Raw genomic sequence first — 21663 nt, 5'->3', positions numbered from 1 at the left:
CTAGAACACAATAACTTTTTTTAGAAAACTGCCATAAAGCAGTTTTTATTGCTATAATCTACTCTTGCTGCCAGCAAGAGTACATAAACCAGAGTGTGCAACTCGGGATGGTTCCTGTGGGAGCGTAATTCGTGCACTACGTCATTTCTGACGGCATGGTAAGCCACAGGTACGGTGAAAAGTTGCGTAACCAGTCGCGGTGGTGCAGTTCACTGAGTTTGTCCTGATTTCGGTTTTTTGAGACGGATAGCCTGGTGACTTTACTTGTCGGTGGATGTACGCAGCGTACACAGTCACACAAAACACCGAAATCCTGAAACAGGACGTCTAAAATCAAGCAAACTTGGCTGATTTCCGGGCTATGAAACATGAAAATTCGAGCTGTACGCAAGTCGCGGCTTGGCTGACCTCATCAGGGTGACATAGTGCACGAACTGCGCTGTTTCAGATCTGATATGCACAGTTGCACACTCTGGTTTATGTACTCTTGCTGCCAGGCATAAACCAGGGAGTCGTAATGTTACGACTCCTCGGCATAAACCATCCAGCAAGCACATGTCACTACAGCCCATTTCAAAACTATAGACGCGTAGATCTACCTAGGCAAAAGCCGGTATGCCAGCATCTATACCACATAAAATCTGTGATCACTTTGTGCATAATTTTTTCCAAATTGGGCGTCTGTTATCCAATCGTTCAGAAACTATATGAGTGTAATTGTGGAGCGATCCTGAGCAATATTCCGAAAACTATTCTCAAAAAGTTCCAGCCAAATTTGAAATATTTCAAAAACCCTACGCGTCTATAGTTTTGAAATGGACTGTAGCAATTTAGTTACCACACAACCTCCACTCAGCTGCAGATCAGCCCGATCAGGATTATTATGACATTTTCTTGACATGCTGCGTAAAATAATAATAAAAAGTTAAAAAAACCTCCGATCACCCACATGTACGTACCCACGGCACGGAGATATCAAAAGAACGTCTGCAGACAGTGCAGTAGAAGGCACTACTAAGGTTGAATCCAGTACATGTGTGTGTAGAATGGAAAAAATAGGCCTTTTTGAGAAAGGACTCGGAACAATTGCTAAAAATAATATTTAAAAAAAAGAAGAAATCTGAAGACAAGCTGCACGTGGACGGCTGGGCATATAACGGTGGCGCACATGAGCACCAGCTAACAACAAAAAAGGCCTGCTTGGCATATATTTAAAAAAATACCGAGGATGGCGTGTGGCACCTTGAATGAATGGATCATGGAGCCAGCTATTACACATTGAGAAGTAAAAATTTAAAAATAAAAAAATAAGAAAAAATCTGGGATAACAAGTTCATTAGGATAATCAGTTGAAAAAAGAACAAATCTGGTGAGTTCTAGTTTGATGTGTGAGTAAGATCAATTGACAAGCTTGAGCTTAGTCCTGGCATAAAGCATCTGGTCAATCTGCGTTGTCGCTGCCGTCACCTGCTGATCCCCCTGATCCGGGTGATCCACCTGATCCGGCTGCTGCTCCACCTGCTGCTCCACCTGATCCGGCTGCTGCTCCACCTGATCCGGCTGCTGCTCCACCTACGGCTGCTCCACCTACTGATCGACCTGCGCTACCACCACTGGAACTTCCTGACCCGTCTGTGCTACTGTCACTCGAACCTGTTGATTCACCTGAGCTGTCGGAGCACTGGCCACTTGACGACCCCTCTGCACAACCAGAAATGCTGGCTTGGTCATCTTGGTCGACGATGGGATTAGCAAAAGCATCCTGGCCATCTTGGTCAAGGGTGGTGTAGTAATCACTATACGAATCCATGTAGGAGGATGGTCCAGGTTGGTCGTTCACCTTGAAGAAGAGATGCAGAAAATCGTTTGCTTTTTCCACCATAGTCGTCTCCAGGGATGCGTGGTCAAAGATATCACTATCAAAGCTAACAGTATTGTGGAAGAAGTTGTAGAAGTGCCAGACGAAATGATCCCACTTCTCGGTCACGTAGTCGAACTTCTCAGCCTCGGCGATGGCGTTCTTGAGGATGATGTGGTGGATGAGGACTCGCTTCTTGTCGGCAATGTCCGTGTCCTTCAGAGCGTCGTACAAAGTATCCATTGCCAAGTATTTGTACTTGTCGACGAAGGACTTGATGGCCGAGCCCAGCTCCACCTCGACGCTGTCCCTGGTCAAGGCCGTGAAGTCGTAATCGTCCTGGTCATCGCTGCTGTACTCCTTGAGGAACGTGCTGACAAACTGGCCGGCAAGTGGCGTGATCATGAGCTCCGAGTACAGCTCGTGGCTGATCTGCTTGCGATTGCGGGCATTGCGAGCGGCGTCGTGCATGAGGTGCGCCGCAAAATAGAACATGGCCTTCTTCAGCTCCTCGCCAAGCTCCGCCGTCTTGCCGCCCTGCAAGAACTGGTCGTACAGGGTGCGGATGTTCTGGAACTTGTGCTCGCCTCGCCGCGCCTCCGTGTACCGGATGAACTTGTGCAGCTCCTCCTGGAGCCTGGAGCTACCTGCTTCGGTGAGATACTCGACGGCTTCAATGAGCGGCTTGGACTCGAGCGACACGCATCCCGGGTAGTAGACGTGGCTGGCCACGCGGCGACGGAATCCGAGGACAAAGTTGTGCTCGGTAACGCCGGTGAGGCCGTGCGACGGCAGGTCGGCCTTCTTGGCCAGGGCGGCAGCGTAGTCCAGCAGCGCGTTGAACAGGACCAGCCAGCGCTCCTGCGTTACGGTGCTGGCGGTCTTGGTCTGATCCCGCTTGTGCCGCAGGATGGCCAGCTGCGTGTCGGGGTCCTTGGCCAGTGAGCGGAGGTACTTGTCCACGTTGGCGTTGGGCATGCGATACGGCGCCTCGGCAAACACGGGATAGCCGCCGTCCGGGACGCACGTGGGCTCGCTGCCGCGCATATCCGAAGTGCTGCTGCGACGTCGGTCCTTCTTGGTCTCGGGCTGCTGGAGATTGCCTGCTGCTGCAGGCTTATCGCCGCCAGCAGCAGCAGCAGCGTTGGGCTTGGGGGACCAAATGTCGAAGAACGGGTGGACGGACGCCATCATGTACTCGGACGCCTTCTGGACGGTGTTGATCTCAGCGATGTCCTTCAGCTTCTTAGACAGCTTTTTGTCAGGAGGCGGCAGGATGAGGCGCTGGCGCAGGTAAATAATGTAGTCGCCGCAGAAGTCCTCCTCGGACGTGATCTGCTTCGTCTGCCCAGTCAGGGCCAGCTTGGCAATAAGGTGGTGGGTGGCGTAGAGGCGAGTGAACTCGTTGCGATGGCTCATCATGGTGGTGAGGGTGTCCAGACTGACGTACTGGAAGGTGCGCAGGTACTTTGCAACGCTGGCCCTCAGGTCCTTCTCCTGCATCTCGGGCCCGGTGTAGAAGACGGTGCGCACGCTCATGTTCATCATGCAGCTGTAGAAGAAGTACTCGTCGTACAGCAGGTGCAAGTGCTTGGTGTGCTTGCGCTGGTCATTGCGCACGATGGCGTTGGCCATGCTCGTGATCACGCCGACCAGCTTAATGTCGCCCGCGTCGCCCGGCTTCAGGAAGGCCTCGTGGACCTCTTCCAGAGTTGCTTTCTCCAGCTTCATAGCGAACCATCCTTCAAACTGCGTTTCCAGCATAGTCGCCAAGGTGGCGTTCAGGCAGTTCGGATCATTACTCTGGAAGCCCTCCTGCTGGTAGAAGTCCACGAATTCCACCGCATATGGCGTGCAGCAGCCGGGTTGGTTGACCACGGAGCGGAAGAAATCGCGAGCAAACGCCACGCTGTAGCGCTCCTGGTGGACGAGCTCCTTCAGCTCTTCGGACTGGTTCTCGTATATGTCGTAGGCAAAGCGCATGGCGTAGCGCAGGGCGGCGTCGTAGTACTCTCTGCTGCTGCCACTCACGTCGTCGTAGAGCTTGAGCAGGGTGAACTTCTTGACCATGTTCAGCATGTTGGACCAGGCGTCCTGGCTGCGCCGAGAGCTGGCGGGCACGAGGCCGACGGGGCTGTCTCCCTGCCCCTTCGGCTTGGGCGACAGGACGTCAATGGTGTCGGACGGCTCTGCTATTTGCTTGGGCTTCATCTTCTCGATGCGCTGCACACAGACACATGCACACACAGAGACGTACACACACACACACACACACACACACACACACAGTCACGTCGAGAGCAAGAAATTGCCAAAAAGACACTGACTGCACCTCGCTGTGTTAGCCAGACAGGGAACAGGAAGATACGATATCGTTCCAACATTCTACAGTTGTGCTCAATGAAATCCGACCCGAAGTGCAAATTTGGCGCCCACAACTTGCACGGCCCTTGACCTGGCCCTGGAAGTGGTACGAACGCGACTGGACTTCCACATATACAAGTATAGTCATGTAACCAGAACTGGTCCAGGGAGTCAGTTGTGTGCTTTGGGTTGGAATTCAGTGAGCGCAGCTGTAATACGCACAGCCACTGTGTGTGTGTGTGTGTGTGTGTGTGTGTGTGTGTGTGTGTGTGTGCTAGTACAATAAAACCGGTCATGGCGACCAGTTAGAGCAGGCGCCCTAGAAGACCACTGCAACTCCACTAATTACATGTATGTCCCGGCCCGCCGAATGACCCTGAAAAAGGAGGCCACGTTTGAAGGTCCCCGGAGCAGTTATCTTACACAGGTTTCCCTGTAGTGTGCACACACCCCCACCACCCCCCCCCCACCCCGAACACACAGAGAACACAAGTACAACCGGCGGCACTCACCTCGAGGAAGCCAATCACCGTGGCGTCCAGCGAAAGACCGGCGGCCGTCTTGATCTCGTTGTGCGTGGCTGTCACGCCGGCCTGAAGAATCTCCTTCCACGTCTTGCCAGTGTTGCCGGCCACGGCGTCAATAGTGATCTTCTCAATGGCCTCCGAAGGCCCCTCTTTGTTGCTAGCACTTTGCTTGTTGTCCCCGGCCAGCTCGCCGAGCAGGCTGATCGTGTACTTGTCGACGAGAGCCCAGGTGTCCTGGTCTTCGGCGGACGCGGCTTCGATCTGGTACTCCTTGGGTGACTTGACGACGGCCAGCTCCACTCTCTGCTTGGTAGCCACGTTATGCGACTCCATGGCATACAAGTAGCAGATGGCGTGCACCTTCTTGTCATCGGACGGGTCGGCCAGCAGATTGAGAAGACTGTTGGTCGTCACGTAGGTCAGTTTCTTGAGCACCTCGCGCGTGCCCTTCGTGAAGGCATTCTGCGTGGCGGGCATGTCCTCGAGTGGCATTGCCCTGACGGCCTGTCGTTGCGTGTACTCATTGATATCAAGCAGGGGATGTGTGGTGATGCTGTGCACATCGTGTGCAGCATCGGCCAGCACGCGCTGCACGTTGAGGACGTAGCAGAAGCGCACGGCAGCATCCAGCAGACCGCCGGTTTTCTCGGCGAAGTCCTTCAGCTGGATGTAGCTCTTGAAGTTGGCGATCTGCTTCAGTCGCTGAATGACCGCCTTCTCCTTCAGATCAACGGTGTCAACCTTGTCCTCCGCGTCATCCTGCCGACAGTCAACACAAGATGTACAGGAGTGGTGTTAAAAATGGATATTTTGGATGATCCCACCCATTCCTTACATGTATGCACACCCGCACGCTATTCAATTGCACATATCTTCCCAAAAACCCCAACATATCAACTTCTGCGACACACGAGTGCAGAATCAAGAAGGCAGCTCAGTGCGGAAGTGTTCCCTTGGAATATCAGTTCCTCGCGGCCGCTGGGCTCGCTGATGCTAAAATGTCCCTTTCATGCACATTGCAGCAACAAACCAGGATTTCTAACCCAGCGCAACCTCCGTAGCACAAATGTTGCCGGATTATAATGGGACCACCGTATATCGACTTCTGCTATGCACAGGTACATGATCAAGAAGGCAGCTCAGTGTTCCCTCAGCCCACGACGGAAGTGCTCCTTCAGAGCACGAGGTTTCTTACGGTCATCGGGCTCACTGACGCCAGAGTGCACACGGTGTTTGCCAAGGATCAACGCGGGCAAACAGCGCATCCATTCCAGGCACAGTGGTAAACGCAGAACAGCGGACCATAGATACATGCACTTTCAGAGTTTTCTTTTGCACCTGGCGAACCGATACTGTGTGGCCTATGGCAACGCTCAATAGTTAATACACACCCACCAAATCACAACAGTAGGGTTAAGATGCCCCCCCCCCCCCATGTACAGTAAAACCTAGTTTAAGCGACCACCCCACGGTGCAAGCAAAAGCGGTCGCTAAAGCCAGGTGGTCTTTAGAATCAGGTCCCACAGTTCATGTGTAGAACTGCCCGTGCAAGGAAAACGGTCGTTAAGAGCAGGTGATCGCTAAACCCAGAGGTCGCTTACACCAGGTTTTCCTGTAACTTGGCATGCGTAACCTCCCCACACACATAACTGTACAACCGGAAAGTCAAACGAGTCACAAAGTCTGACGTTTTAACGACCATTTTTTTTCGTTATTTGAAGAAACGTTTTAAAGGCGAACCCGGTTTGATATGTCTTGTGTCAAGATGCGCATACAGATGGGTGGCCAGGTAGCCATCGTTAAACTTTCTGCGCGTTTTCATGCCAAAATTCCAAAAAACATTCAACTTTTTTGTCGGTAAACTTTCCGGTTTTACAGTATTCTTTCATATACTAGTGTCGTACTTACAGGCTTTGCTGACGAGTCGTTGCCGTCCAGCACCCAGCGCCAGAAGGTACCCATAGCATCTGCGTCCTTGGGCTGGAACTTCTTTGCAAGCTGCAAGAAGCCAGGCTGGAGCTTGCTGGACGGGATGATGGAACCGAGGACGATAAGGACGAACTGCTTGACGAGATCCTCACCGTTCACCTTGCCGAGCATGCCCAGGATCATCTCGATGAAGTCGACGTTCTCGTACGTGGTGCGCAGAGTCGTCTCGAAGAGCTGCAGGAGCGGATGGATGATGTCATATTTGTCTGTCTTGGCCGGCTTGGCCTGTTGCTGGTCGGATGGTATTGGCTGCACGGGTGGCTTCGACTTGACGCCGGCCATCAGGATGGCTCTGGCGATGTTGAGCAGGTAATGAAGGAGTCGCGTGTTCCTCTCCGCTTTCAGCGTGTCGTTGTCGCTGATACTGGTGACTTTGTCGCTGATCTTGATCACGTCCTTGGCGCTAGTCAAGCGCAGCTCCAGTTGGTAGAAGGCGTCCCAGGTCTCCTGCACTCGGCCCTGCACCTCGGCGCCACGCTCGACCTCCAGCCCCAGGTTCTCCAGGGTCGAGACGTACCTGCCAGCGCACACGCTGGCACTGATGCGCGCCCAGTGCATGGTGCCGAGCGAGTGCACCTGCAGGCCCAGGAAGGCGATCTCCTCGACCATCAGTGTGTCATTCTCGGTCAGCCCGAACACGTTCTGCTTGCGCACCAGCTGGAGGGCTTCCGCCGGCGCTTCTGCCGCTACGATGTCGTTGCCGATGCGATTGGCAACGTCCGCCACCAGTTTGGCGAGGCTGTCGTCCGTGTAGTAGTGATGATAGACGTCCTTCTCTCGGTCAGCGGCAACAATTGAGCGGGCCTCGTTGTACACGTATGCCTGGCGCAGGTAGGCAACATGCTCCGGGAATTCCTTCTCGCGCTCCGCCAGCATGTCCACCGACCACTCGACAGCAGGGTTGATGAGCGACTGCACACACGAGAGAAGACAGACAGATAAGGGACGCAGACACGACAGTCGGTCAGGTGCAAGCGAGCGCGTGTGTGTATGCATGTGTGTGTGTGCACGCCAGAAAAAGCCACTTCAATCAGCTGTGTGGTGGATACCAGGCTAAAATTAGTGGTGGTCAATTCATCAGCCTTGCAAGCTGTTGAATGGTGTAATCCCAGCACAACTTGCTAAGTCTAAACATAGCTGTTCGCTATCATCGCTTCTGCGATGGGCATGTCTGAGTCTGAGTGTGTACGTGCATGTGCGTACGCATGTATACCGGGTGACTTCAGAATAAAAATACATTATGGGATCTACAGGTTACATTTAATTGTTCAAGCACACCGCATTATACCCACTGTTTTACTATGGCCCAGGCATCTGGTCTTGGTGTTGCAGAGCCAGGGGGGGGGGGGGGGGGCATCATTTTTGATCTACAGGCTTGGGTAGAAACTACTTCTGCAGTACTTCTTTCGGTAGATGTGTTCCTTCTTTTTGTACCCAGAAGAGTAGGTTCTACCTTTCTCTGCCGGCTCAACCCGGTTTGAAGCTGGTAGAAGTCGGCAGAAGCTGGTAGAGGTACGGGATTTGCCAGTGTGAGTAAGTATACATCACTGCAGGAGTTGAATCTCGAACGAGGCACAATGTTTTCATGCCACTCAATCGTATCTAATCCTTTTCTCCTCTGTACTGCTGGACTTCGTGCCCGCTTAGTGAAATTACAAATCGTTACTCATCAAACTCTTACAATCCTCGACGAGGCATATGTGCATAAGGTATACATACATGGGGGGGAGAGAGAGTGAGAGAGAGAGAGAGAGAGAGCGTGAGTGAGAGAGAGTGAGAGAGAGAGAGAGAGAGACACACACAGCCAGAGAAGAGAGCTACTTACAGTGTCGTAGATGATCTGGTTGAAGGCTACAATGTGGTCCTCGTAAATCTTCTCCAAGCAAGCGTCAGTGGTGTCCCTGTCCTGCATGTAGTGTTTGATGAAGTCCTCGATGATTACCACTCTCCCCGGTAGATTCGGCTTAGCGTTCGGCTTAGTGTTCGGCTTAGTGTTGGCTAGGCGCGTTTGGATGCACTGGTGGTAACAAGCAATGAGGGACAAGACCAGGTTGACGGACATACGCTCGATGGTGACTGCATTCTTCAAGGCCGTCTTGTAGTGGCCAATGTTGGGCAAGACGTGAGCGATGGCGTATGCCTGAACGTTGCGTAGCTGGTTGACGCCGGACGAGTTGCGGATCTTGCCATACAGCTCGTCGCCGTCGGGTAGATACGCGACCGGGTCGGTCAACAGTATGTCCTGCACCAGGTGACGCAGTTCGGTCACCGAGTTGTCGCTGACCGACATGCCGAACGCGACGACATCATCATCCTCCACCACCACGTGCTGGTTGGCGAACGCGCGGAAGTAGTCTGTGGTGAAGAACACGTGCACAGGCGTAAGATAGGGCAGTACTTCGATCAGCGCCTGGGCAGTGTCGACGATGTACTCCACGAAATGATCCTTTAGGATGTTTTCTCCGCCCGGTACCAGCTTGTGTTTGTAGTGGTTCAGCTCCTTCTGGACCTTTTCGGAGTCCATACGACGGTTCAGGTAGTAGGTGGAATCACGGACACGCTGGGACTTCAGCTTCTGCTGCTGTTGTTTGCCAGCACCGCGATTATTAGAGTCACTCTTGCTGCGATTGGCTGGTTTAGCTTGGGACGGGGACTTTGCTGCCTTGGCATCCTTCCTGCCAGGGGAGCTCGACCGGCTGCTGCGCGGTTTCTTCTTCTCGCTGCCGGCAGAGCTCTTGGCAGCGGTGGCCTTCTTCGGTATGCTATCCTTGCTGTCCTTGCCAGCGGTGGGCTTCTTGCCTTCCTGACTCTTGCTGATCTTGCTCTTGTCAGCCCTGGCAGGGCTCTTGCTGCGGCTCTTGCTGCGGCTTTTGCTACGACTCGACCGTTTCGGCTGCTTGGACGATTTTCGTCCGCGCGCGGCCGGATCGTAATCGCTGTCCTTCTGCGCCTGAATGCGCGCCTGGCGAGTTTCCTGCTTCTCGAAGAACTCGATACGCAGCGCTTTCTGTTCAGGGTTGTTGGCGCCCAGTTTGACGCCATTCAGTTCATTTATGACCTAAGGCAGTGGGAAGAGCACAGGAACAAGATTCCATTGATGAAACGCACTGTAACGCCTGGGAGACACACTAACACGATACTATAACGAGTTGCAAACTTTAAACAAATATCGTTATTAGAAGGTAGGCTAACTATCTGGAAGTGTACAGGTATATCCAGCATAACACGTACTGGTATGTGGCATTATGACCCCAATGAAGTGCATACTTGCCAACCACACTAGTTTCCCCAGTATACTAGGGTAACTACTGGCACACCGGGGATTTTTTTTACATTGATCGGAAAACTACCGGACTTGGCACTGAACAGCGAGTGTTCAAAAAAAAAGGTTGTTTCGTGGTGTGACAAGGGCACATGCGGCCCTGCATTCGCGGAATCACACATGTAGGGGCGATATGATAAATGAAGAAACTCAGATTTTGGTCCCCCAATGAACATGTCACCCTTGTTGGGAGGTTTGTTAGCCCTTGTTGGCAGCTCCTTCCGCAAAGTTGCGCAAAAGCATGCCAAAAATTCTCAAAAATTGCGCCAAAAAGAGAAAATGGATGAAATTGGCGAAAACCAATAAAACCAGGGAAAGGAGAGATATTTAAGGGAAACTGGGCGTGTGACTAAGGGATTTGCTTTGGCTGGGTTGGCAAGTATGGAAGTGTGTTTTATAACGACGAAATTTCATACGTTAGATTAGCGTTCCCGTTATATTTTTCTATGTCTTACAGTAACCGAAAGCATAGTGGAGAAAGGGCAGAGCCGAGGGAAGATCTCAGCCAACGCTTCGGCCGACGGGTGCAGAACAGAAGAAAGTCCAGCAAACAGATACAAAAGGTGGAGGAACAACACGGTACGCGCAGAAGCAGATGCTTGCACATGCCATGCGAGCGCGCTCACACACACACACACGCACGCACGCGCAGGGACACAAATTACCCGGATCTGGTACGCACCTGCTGGGCTTGGATGTAGTAGCAGAAGCTGGCAAAGCCCTCGTATCCATGCGGGTTTTGATTTATCTCCAGGCGACGCATTGGACCGCCTTCCTTCGGGGCGAATCCAGTGACGGCGCGCTCAGCGGCACTGACGAAGAAAGCCTCGAGCTGCTTGCGGCCTTCGCCGGCAACGTAGTGCTCCGGGATGTTCTTGATGTGGATGTTGGTGGGGTTGCGCAGGAACGTCTTGTCCAGGACCTTGGTGGCATCGTTGAGCGGGCGCGTGTAGTTGGTGTGCTCGCAGCCGATCTTGCTGAGATAGACCTGCGCCTCGGCCAGGGTGGCTCGGTCCGGGAACAGGATGTGGCCGCAGCCGCGAGACTTGAACGCCTTGCCGTCCTTCGGCCGCGTCTCGGCCACGCGCACCTGCTCGACGAGCGCCTGTAGCTTCGGGTCGTCGTCGAACTGCTGGTACAGCTGCTGGCTGCTCTGGATGTCGCGCTTCTGCAGCTGAAAGACGAAGACGCCGCGCTCGCACATCTGCGCTTCGTACTGCAAGCGCTGCATCTTCTTCATGGCAAAGCTGTAGATTGTCAACGCAAGGTTGAAAGGGAAAAGGGTCACAGGGAAATCTCATGCAAATTGCAGCACAACTGGAAGTGAACAGAAACCAGATGGTCTTTTGCACTTTGCTGTTAATGTCCTTTTAATAGCGCATACACTCCCGAGAATAGTTCCCTCCAACCCCCCCCCCCCCTCCCACAGGTACGCACGCACACCTACACCTACACACAGACACCTACACCTACACACACAGACAGACACACACACCTACACACACCTACACACAAGGGCGCACGCACACACACGCACACACACACACACAGCCAGACAAGACAGGCTTGAACCAGCGGGTTTGCGTACATGTTGCGTCTCTCCTCTAGGTCGTACTCCAGGTCGATGCCATTCACTTTGACCGTGATCTTTGGCTGACCTTGAAAGATGTTCTCCTTGACGAACTCTCCAATATCAAGCCCGTTCAGAATGCTGACGGCCTTGCGCATACCAGACGCATCCTTGAACTTGACCTCGCCAGCTGATTCCTTGGACAGCGGGCGGTCATTTATCTTCGGCTGTGGATAGCGGAGGCACGGTACGCGGTTCTCGTCCAGTAGCTTTATCAGTAGGTCGTCAGTGAAGGCCGGATGCAGGTTGCTGATGTAGAGGATGTTGGCCTCGACGAACGTGTTGTTGTTGCGCCGCTGCGGGGATTGGCCGTTGAGAGCGCCCTGCTGCTGCATGATCTGCTCGAGGTTGCGAGCGACGCTGGGACTCAAGCCCTGGGCCACGAGCCCTTGGAAAGCCTGGCTCAAATTCTGTCCATTCCATGCCTGCATGTGGAGAAGAGACATGCATGAAAAGGTCACACGGAAACCAGACAGGGAGTAAACAAATTGCCATAGGAATTAAGTGCCAGATAAACTCCCTACGGTCAATTCAGATAACGGCTAGTTCTCCAAAAAGCAAGCCATAACAAGAATAGGATCCCGGCCAGGTTTTGCCATAGACTAGTAAGCACTGAATTGGGAAAGGCCAGGACAAAAACCAATTCGTTCACTCCACTTGCATAACAGTACATTGTGCGGTTCGAACTCCAGTTGAGGTACCTTTTTCGACCCTTCTTTTCAAATTTCAAAACTCGCGGCTCTTGTACAGAAAAATCACGAAAAGTCACCAAATATGGAAGCATGCCGGTGCCAGCACTCATCCTTTTTTATGAATGGACTGTAGTACCTAGTTGGCAGTGCACCAGCGTACATGTGCAGTATGCCTGGGGTCATTCTCAATGGGCATGGGTACACCGTACCGGGCCATACTCTACTGATTGTGCCCAGGTACGGCGCTGTTCGCATTGACCAAATGTTAGCCACGACCACGACCTGACAATAGGCACATTGCATGTATGACCTGCGTGTATGCATAAAACCGTATGATGGCGGCCTTTTGCTGGGCAACATGTCCCATATCTGGCATGAACAGCCAGCTCTAGTGCACTTACAAGTACACAGTTCACCACCTTTTCTGCAGGGCCAGTATTAGAAATCTGTGCAGCTGAATTGGACTACACGTAGCCCAGTGAAATCAAATGGCGGGAAGATTATGCGTGGTTCCTGTTGCCAAGGCTACATCACGCACGGAATGGTTTTTTTAAATGTCGTGCATATCACCTCTCAGAGACGGAAGAAATCTGTACAGGCTGCAAAGGTGTCAAAGTAAATAAGTAAGTAAGGAAAGGCATCCTGTACATGTTACCACTTTGTTGACTTTGCAGAGTATGGAACTTTTGCAGTGACTTATACTTATAGTAAAACAGCTATTTTATCAACTTGTGTGTGTGTGTGTGTGTGTGTGTGTGTGTGTGTGTGTGTGTGTGTGTGTGTGTGTGTGTGTGTGTGTGTGTGTGTGTGTAGCTATTTTATAATATAATAATTTTTTTGGGCCGGTGAAAACTTTAAAGGTTTACATCCCAGCTAGAATTTGTGAGGTAAATGTTTAGCACTCAGATGGCGAGCCAAATTAAATTTCACGGTTCGCGTGAGACTCGGCTGGAAGCCGGGCTTTCCGCATCCGTAGGAACGCCACCACCCCTCAAGGATCAAGGCGCAGATGCAGCTCCTAAAGCGGTGGGAGGTGAGTAGATCAGCTCACCGGCAATTGGTCAAAGACCGAAAATCCCATTCACTGCATCCTTGGTGAGCCAAGGAAAATACTAAATGGAAACAAGGAAAACGGCAGGGCCAAAGTTATGCGTTAGGTATCCATGGACCTTCCAAGTCGGAAGACCGTTGGTTAGCCAGGGTTCTAGCCAGGTCAATATAGTAGGGGGCGGGCATGGGAAAAAGTTACCCCATGACCCATTTTTTCCATTGTCCAAAATTGTCTTGCCATGCAAAATGTAACATACAGGGTGAACCCCCGACTTCACCCCTCACCAATGTGCCTTTATGAACCCTCTAGTTGTGACTATCTACTGTATTTTCGTTGAATGGCGTGAAAAAACACAAAAATCGGAAAATGAGTAGGGGGCGGCACTTTTTCACAGGGAGGCATGCAAACGGAGTAGGGGGGCGCTGCGCCTCCCTACCCCCTTTTGGCTAGAACCCTGGGTTAGCGCTATCAAGCAGTGCTCAAGCTCACTTCCTTGCCGCGGAATGTCTCAGTACTCCTTGTCAGTCCGGTGCTGCCTTGTGCACGTCTGACTGTGCAAAACCTAGTTTAATTAGTGAACTCCAACGCATAACTCGTGCCCCACCATTTTCCTTGTTTCCATTACATTTTTAGCGATCAGCATTTCATGTCAGAGGAGTGGGAGACTGAAGACTCATGCAACGCCCAGTTAGCGTGCCTACACTTTAACGAAAGCATTTCTTTTGCTAAAATAGCTAAACATTTCAACATCGCTATATTAAAACTTAGCAATCCTACAGTGAACGGTTTTTATCTTATTCTCCCACCCGGTGCTCACACAAACACCATGGCAACGGAGCGGCTGGATTGACGAGCATGCGTGCGAGGAAGCACTCACCTGGCCGCGTAGAGGCGATTTGCGTCTCGGCGAGGCCTTGCGTGCGGACTGCTGACGGCGCGGCGACGAGCTGCGACGGCTTGACGACGACCTCCGACGGCTCGATGACGACCTCGTGTGTCGTCGTGGCGACGAGCTGCGGCCGCGGCCACCGCGTGGCTTCTGTTGCTGTTGTGGTCCGGCGAATGTGTGGAAGCCGTGGTGGGGCAGTCGATCGTTGAACCCTGCCTGATTCTGGCCGGGCCCGCGCACTCGACGGATGGGGGAAGCCGCGTTTGGTGTGATAGGCTTACGGGGTGACTGCTACGTTCGGGAGAGTGAGGATCCAAACGGAAAAGAAAACAACAAGGTGTTAAATCAAATTTCATCCAAATTCAAAGAACAAAGAAATTAGCTTGTCCCTCTAGTATCGGTAGCTTAGGGGCTAGTAAATTAATAGAGATATCCATTTAAAGCAAAGTAAAGTTCGCACGTCCGCGTTACCACTGGTTATACAATTGCGTTGAGAAACACAACCAGCTTAGGAAGTTTCGCATGTCACGCCAGGCCACCACCATGCCTGTGATACCAGGGCGGCAGGCGCAGCTCCTAACGGCGAGGGTGAGGTGGTAAGTCTCACAACCAATGCCCGACAAGGGGGCGAACCTCGTTAGCTGCATCCATGTTACCCTCACACTCCGAGTAGTGCGTACCCAGTTGACACCGTGGGTAATTAGAAATAAAATTAGTTGTTTAGGGGGAGGGGGTTGAGTGCCTATTCGTTTCTCGAAAAATATCGACGTACTCATCGATAAATATTTTAGTGTTTACGGATGGCCCCTTATTGGAAATCAAGCAAAGAGTGCTAGCTACATTGAAGCCCCTTCCTTGAATCGAATGCCACAAAGCTAAGTATAATGTTGTCATGTACTAGTATGTACAGCAGGCACATTTCCAGCTCTTTCCTGTTGCAGCAGTCGAGTGGAATGACGCCAATTTGGTGATCAGTCCTCAGGTCGAGTCATGCTTTTACAGTCCTATTGATCTGAACACAAGACCTAACTTCAGCTATCCAGTATCGATCTATCAAACAACGTCGGTCCCTGCCGGATAACTGACAACCAACTGGAGTTCTACCTGCATTCGAAAGAGCGAATGCAGGAGTTGTCCATCTACAGACAGCCGAGTTGCCTATCATACTACTTGTAGTAATCTATTCCTGACTCCATTATGATCTACATGTACTTCGTACTCGTGGGTTCCCGAGATCAACTAAAGAATGCTCCCGGGTTCAAAGTTCAACACATTCAAATACTGACAGCGCGCTCATGACCTCTTGTACTGGAAGCTTTCTTCTTGTTCCATAAATCAACTCCCATGGCCAAAGGGTTTGACTATCAACAAAGAGTACAACACCAGAGCACACGAACACATTCGACGACTATGTACTTACTTTTGGCGTGCTTGCCATGTCGATTCAGTGTAAATAGGTGTGGGCAGTGAGAAAGTATAGCCGTTTGTGGCAGCTGCAGAAGAGAGAAAACCTTTGGTTCTGCTACGAGGAATCCTGTTGCGGGATGTTCACGTCCAGAAGTTGGGCTGAGAGAGAGAGAGATGGGATCGAGTTTCTGGTAGTAGTAGGGATCTGAATCGATTTGTCTTGTCCTAGAAAGGCTCACAAATTTGAGCCGTTAGAATACGCTGGGGGTACAGAAACGACTGTGCTGAAAAGCGGCAACTGGTCCTGAAGTTTCTTGATTTCGAAACAAAAGGCGTCAGCGACGACTTCAGCAGTGGAATCTGGAAAGGTGGGAGTTTCTCCTGCGGCTGAAATGCTTTCAAATATTGAAACTATTCCAAACCAAGTGGCGATAACTCACTCTTTGCCGGCAAGCAAATGCAGCGCAATAAATGTCTGGCCAATCCGTTGTTTTGATTGAATAACTTTGATTCGAAAAGCCGTTGCCTTGTTGTTTTTGACTCCTGCATGCCGAGGCAAATCGCCAGGGAGATGTGCGTAGCCTTGGACTGGTACAACCCCGTACGGTGTACATGTACCGTACACATATCCCACAGCGCGACCTTGTGTGCAAAATGGCCTGATCAACACGGAACTAATTACTTGCACATGATGAAGATCTGATGATGATGATTGATGAGCTGATCTCGTCTCCACAAGGTTACCGTACCGTAGCCATGGTACGATACCGTAATCATGATCAAAGTTGGGCAAGGAGAAGTGAAGAAGTGAAGTGAAGAGTTCAAATGTTTAAAATTACTCTACCAACTCAGACTGGTAGATAGTTCTTCTGACCAGGCAGCACATCGTGACAAATACATGTATCTCCATGTCTGTGCCTGTGGTATCAGATGCCACCAAATGGAAGCAGTAGTAGAAGAAAAAGAAAAGGTGGAGAGTCCTATAATTTTCACTAGTTTGAGGGAAAGAGACAAACGGGAAAAGTCTGAAGAAAAAATTGACTGTCACCACCAGGACTCGAACCAGGGACCCTCGCTTGTAGCTAGCGATGCTCTAACCACTGAGCTATGGTGTAGTCGTCATCCCAGCAGGGACTGTTCAACACTTTCTTCAGACTTCGTAACTCACACTTCCTGTGAATCCACACAGGCGGGTGGGACGCAGCCCTCACTGTACCCACACACTTCACGTACACTCTAGCACGCGGGGAGCCCCAAGTCATAAAATCTTCACTAGTTTGAGGGAAAGAGACAAACGGGAAAAGTCCTATAATTAAAGGGGAAGTATACCCTAAAATCAAATTTTCACCAGTTGTAGTCTTCGGGGTGCTGAGTCGAATGGTCTTGGTCCGAGGAAGCTGCGACGCTCCCTTCCTACTTGAATCCCAATCGAACTCGCGCACTTCCACCGAAACTGGGTGACTGCGCCCTACTAGATGGGGATTTGTATGCAAAATGTCACTAAAAGCGCCATTTCGTTCTTATAAAAGCACGGATGACCGCGATTGGCTCATATGTTGTAGTCTTTTGGACGCTGAGTCGACTGGTTTTGGTCCGAAAAGGCTGCGATGCAGCGTTCCTCCTTTATTCCCAATCGAACATGGTTGAAGAAGCGGTCACGTGGTCCTGGTTGCCCAAATCACCTGGTCACCGCGCCAGCAGGCGACAACTTTCACACCAAGGTTCAACTCGAGTGACAGGACTGCACCCAAAAAAGGTCAAACAGGCTAGTAAGTTGTACCCTGCAGGCACGGTGACCAGGTGACTGGTGTACGCAGGAGCACGTGACCGCTTGTTCAACCATGTTCGATTGGGAATAAAGGAGGAACGCTGCATCGCAGCCTTTTCGGACCAAAACCAGTCGACTCAGCGTCCAAAAGACTACAACATATGGGCCAATCGCGGTCATGCGTGCTTTTATAAGAACGAAATGGCGCTTTTAGTGACATTTTGCATACAAATCCCCATCTAGTAGGGCGCAGTCACCCAGTTTCGGTGGAAGTGCGCGAGTTCGATTGGGATTCAAGTAGGAAGGGAGCGTCTCAGCTTCCTCGGACCAAGACCATTCGACTCAGCACCCCGAAGACTACAACTGGTGAAAATTTGATTTTAGGGTATACTTCCCCTTTAATATCAAGAGTAGATAAACAAGAGTGTGCAACTCCGCATGGGTTGGCCCACGGCGGAATTTTTTGTTGACGTAATCTTTTCGACGACGCACGCGCTGCGAGCCTTTTGGAGAGTTTTCCCTCGTGCACTTGGCTGGGCTTTACACTGCAAGGTCGGTGCCCAGCACGTGCTCTCACACTGCTCTGCTGCGGCAAAGCCGCGTTTCTCTGAAAAAAGGTGACGTAAACAAAAAATTCCGCCGTGGGCGCGGGGTATCTGCAGATTGTGCAGGAGAGATCCGGAGTTGCACACTCTTGTTTATCTACTCTTGTTAATATTTTATCAGTTTCGATTTATTTGACTTCAAAACTTCAAAGTGAGGCTTCAACCTCCAATCAATGGTCATATTGCTGCTCCAATATAAAACCTTGGAAAGTAGCAAAAACGGGATATATATCACAATTCGCTGGGGGTAAGGCTTTCACACACTTTTTGCTAGCCTGGTGCTTGTACCACCATGGTTTGTGGCTATCTTCGAAAACACGGGCCTTTGGACCGCTTTGAATGCCCATTGCTCAGTGCAATGACAGCATCATAAGTTGCAGTATTTCCTGTGGTGAGTCAAATCTTTGGGCCGACTGAAATCCCTGCCACACTCGCGGCCGCAAATGAACATTCTGATCTACATGTAGGCGTTGGAACAGCCGGCTGGGGACGATAGACACAGGTATACGCGCACGCACACACACACACACGCACGCACGCACGCACACACACACACACATACATACAAACACACACACACACACACACACACCGGCACACACACCTCAGACCTCACCTCAGACATGCCCATCGCGGAAGCGATGATAGCGAACAGCTATGTTAGACATAGCAACTTGTGCTGGGATTACACCATTCAACAGCTTGCAAGGCTGATGAATTGACCGCCACTATTTTTAGCCTGGTATCCACCACACAGCTGTTTCAAGTGATTTTTTCTGGCCAGTGAATCCCTATTTTTCATTTTTCCATTTTTTTCTACACACACCCATCACACCACATACTCCGGCATACACTGGCTGTCGGTAACCACCCAGGAGAATGAAAGAAAAGTCAGGAAGAGTCCGAGAAAGAGAAGGAAGACGTGTGCGACCATAATCGTCGGGAATTTAACCCGCAACCTCTCGATTGGAAATCACACACACACACACACACACACACACACACACACACACACACACACACACACACACACACACACACACACACACACACACACACACACACACACACACACACACACACACACACACACACACACACACACACACACACACACACACACACACACACACACACACACACACACACACACACACACACACACACACACACACACACACACACACACACACACACACACACACACACACACACACACACACACACACACACACACACACACACACACACACACACACACACACACACACACACACACACACACACACACACACACACACACACACACACACACACACACACACACACACACACACACACACACACACACACACACACACACACACACACACACACACACACACACACACACACACACACACACACACACACACACACACACACACACACACACACACACACACACACACACACACACACACACACACACACACACACACACACACACACACACACACACACACACACACACACACACACACACACACACACACACACACACACACACACACACACACACACACACACACACACACACACACACACACACACACACACACACACACACACACACACACACACACACACACACACACACACACACACACACACACACACACACACACACACACACACACACACACACACACACACACACACACACACACACACACACACACACACACACACACACACACACACACACACACACACACACACACACACACACACACACACACACACACACACACACACACACACACACACACACACACACACACACACACACACACACACACACACACACACACACACACACACACACACACACACACACACACACACACACACACACACACACACACACACACACACACACACACACACACACACACACACACACACACACACACACACACACACACACACACACACACACACACACACACACACACACACACACACACACACACACACACACACACACACACACACACACACACACACACACACACACACACACACACACACACACACACACACACACACACACACACACACACACACACACACACACACACACACACACACACACACACACACACACACACACACACACACACACACACACACACACACACACACACACACACACACACACACACACACACACACACACACACACACACACACACACACACACACACACACACACACACACACACACACACACACACACACACACACACACACACACACACACACACACACACACACACACACACACACACACACACACACACACACACACACACACACACACACACACACACACACACACACACACACACACACACACACACACACACACACACACACACACACACACACACACACACACACACACACACACACACACACACACACACACACACACACACACACACACACACACACACACACACACACACACACACACACACACACACACACACACACACACACACACACACACACACACACACACACACACACACACACACACACACACACACACACACACACACACACACACACACACACACACACACACACACACACACACACACACACACACACACACACACACACACACACACACACACACACACACACACACACACACACACACACACACACACACACACACACACACACACACACACACACACACACACACACACACACACACACACACACACACACACACACACACACACACACACACACACACACACACACACACACACACACACACACACACACACACACACACACACACACACACACACACACACACACACACACACACACACACACACACACACACACACACACACACACACACACACACACACACACACACACACACACACACACACACACACACACATACACACACACACACACACACATGCACGCACGCGTGCGCTCACACACACATACACACATACGCACGCGCGCGTGAACACACCTGTCCTGTCCTGCAGGCCTGTCGAGCCACTGCCACAAGGGTAACGTGGGCTCCGGAGGGGCAACGGAGAGAGAAGAGCTAGAGGAGAACTCCGTCCCACGTCGTCCGGGACACAACGAGAGGTCGCCAGGATTCAGGTCACCTACGACTGTTACCACGAGACTGACGTGTGGCCGGGGGAGAACCTGAGCAGCGGTGTCTATTCCTGCCCTGGACCGAACGGAAGCAGCTGCCGCAGGATGCACAGTGCGCGCCACAAGACGCACACACACACATGCACACATATCTACAACACCAACCCAGTCAGGACTAGATTGATACTTCAAGTTAGTCTGATGCTCGCGGAAATCTTGAGGAAATCAGCTGCCTGAACTGACTGAACAGACTGCAGAAACAGGCATACACTGTGACATGGGGTTCAACCTAAATATGCAACCCGAACAGTTTTGTCTTCCAACTAAAGTTATAAAGCCGACAACCATGACAATAATCAATTGCATGGTGGT

The 21663-nt window shown here is 51.2% G+C and overlaps 1 protein-coding gene across 1 annotated transcript; it reads right to left on the bottom strand.

The window, feature by feature from the left end:
- Positions 1–698: 698 nt before the first annotated feature.
- LOC135811718 (uncharacterized) lies at positions 699–16212 on the bottom strand. The gene is made up of 8 exons (XM_065324956.1): positions 15743–16212; positions 14311–14613; positions 11649–12115; positions 10743–11307; positions 8564–9796; positions 6658–7650; positions 4735–5508; positions 699–4081 (listed from the first exon to the last, which is right to left on the bottom strand). Exons 1-8 carry the CDS (start codon positions 15758–15760, stop codon positions 1442–1444), a joined length of 6993 nt encoding a protein of 2330 aa, XP_065181028.1. The 5' UTR covers positions 15761–16212; the 3' UTR covers positions 699–1441.
- Positions 16213–21663: the final 5451 nt, after the last annotated feature.

This window comes from Sycon ciliatum, chromosome 3, assembly GCF_964019385.1.
Source record: "Sycon ciliatum chromosome 3, ocSycCili1.1, whole genome shotgun sequence".
Lineage (NCBI taxonomy): Eukaryota > Metazoa > Porifera > Calcarea > Leucosolenida > Sycettidae > Sycon > Sycon ciliatum.
Note: the sequence above shows the minus strand (reverse complement) of the source record. Positions and strands in the feature narration are given on the sequence as shown.

What these genes read in the sequence shown, in the direction of transcription:
- LOC135811718 (XM_065324956.1), bottom strand. An exon ending in AATCGCCTCTACGCGGCCAG is followed by an intron (nt 12,116 to 14,310) that starts GTGAGTGCTTCC and finishes CTCCACATGCAG; the next exon opens with GCATGGAATGGACAGAATTT. An exon ending in ACGACTCGTCAGCAAAGCCT is followed by an intron (nt 5,509 to 6,657) that starts GTAAGTACGACA and finishes GACTGTCGGCAG; the next exon opens with GATGACGCGGAGGACAAGGT.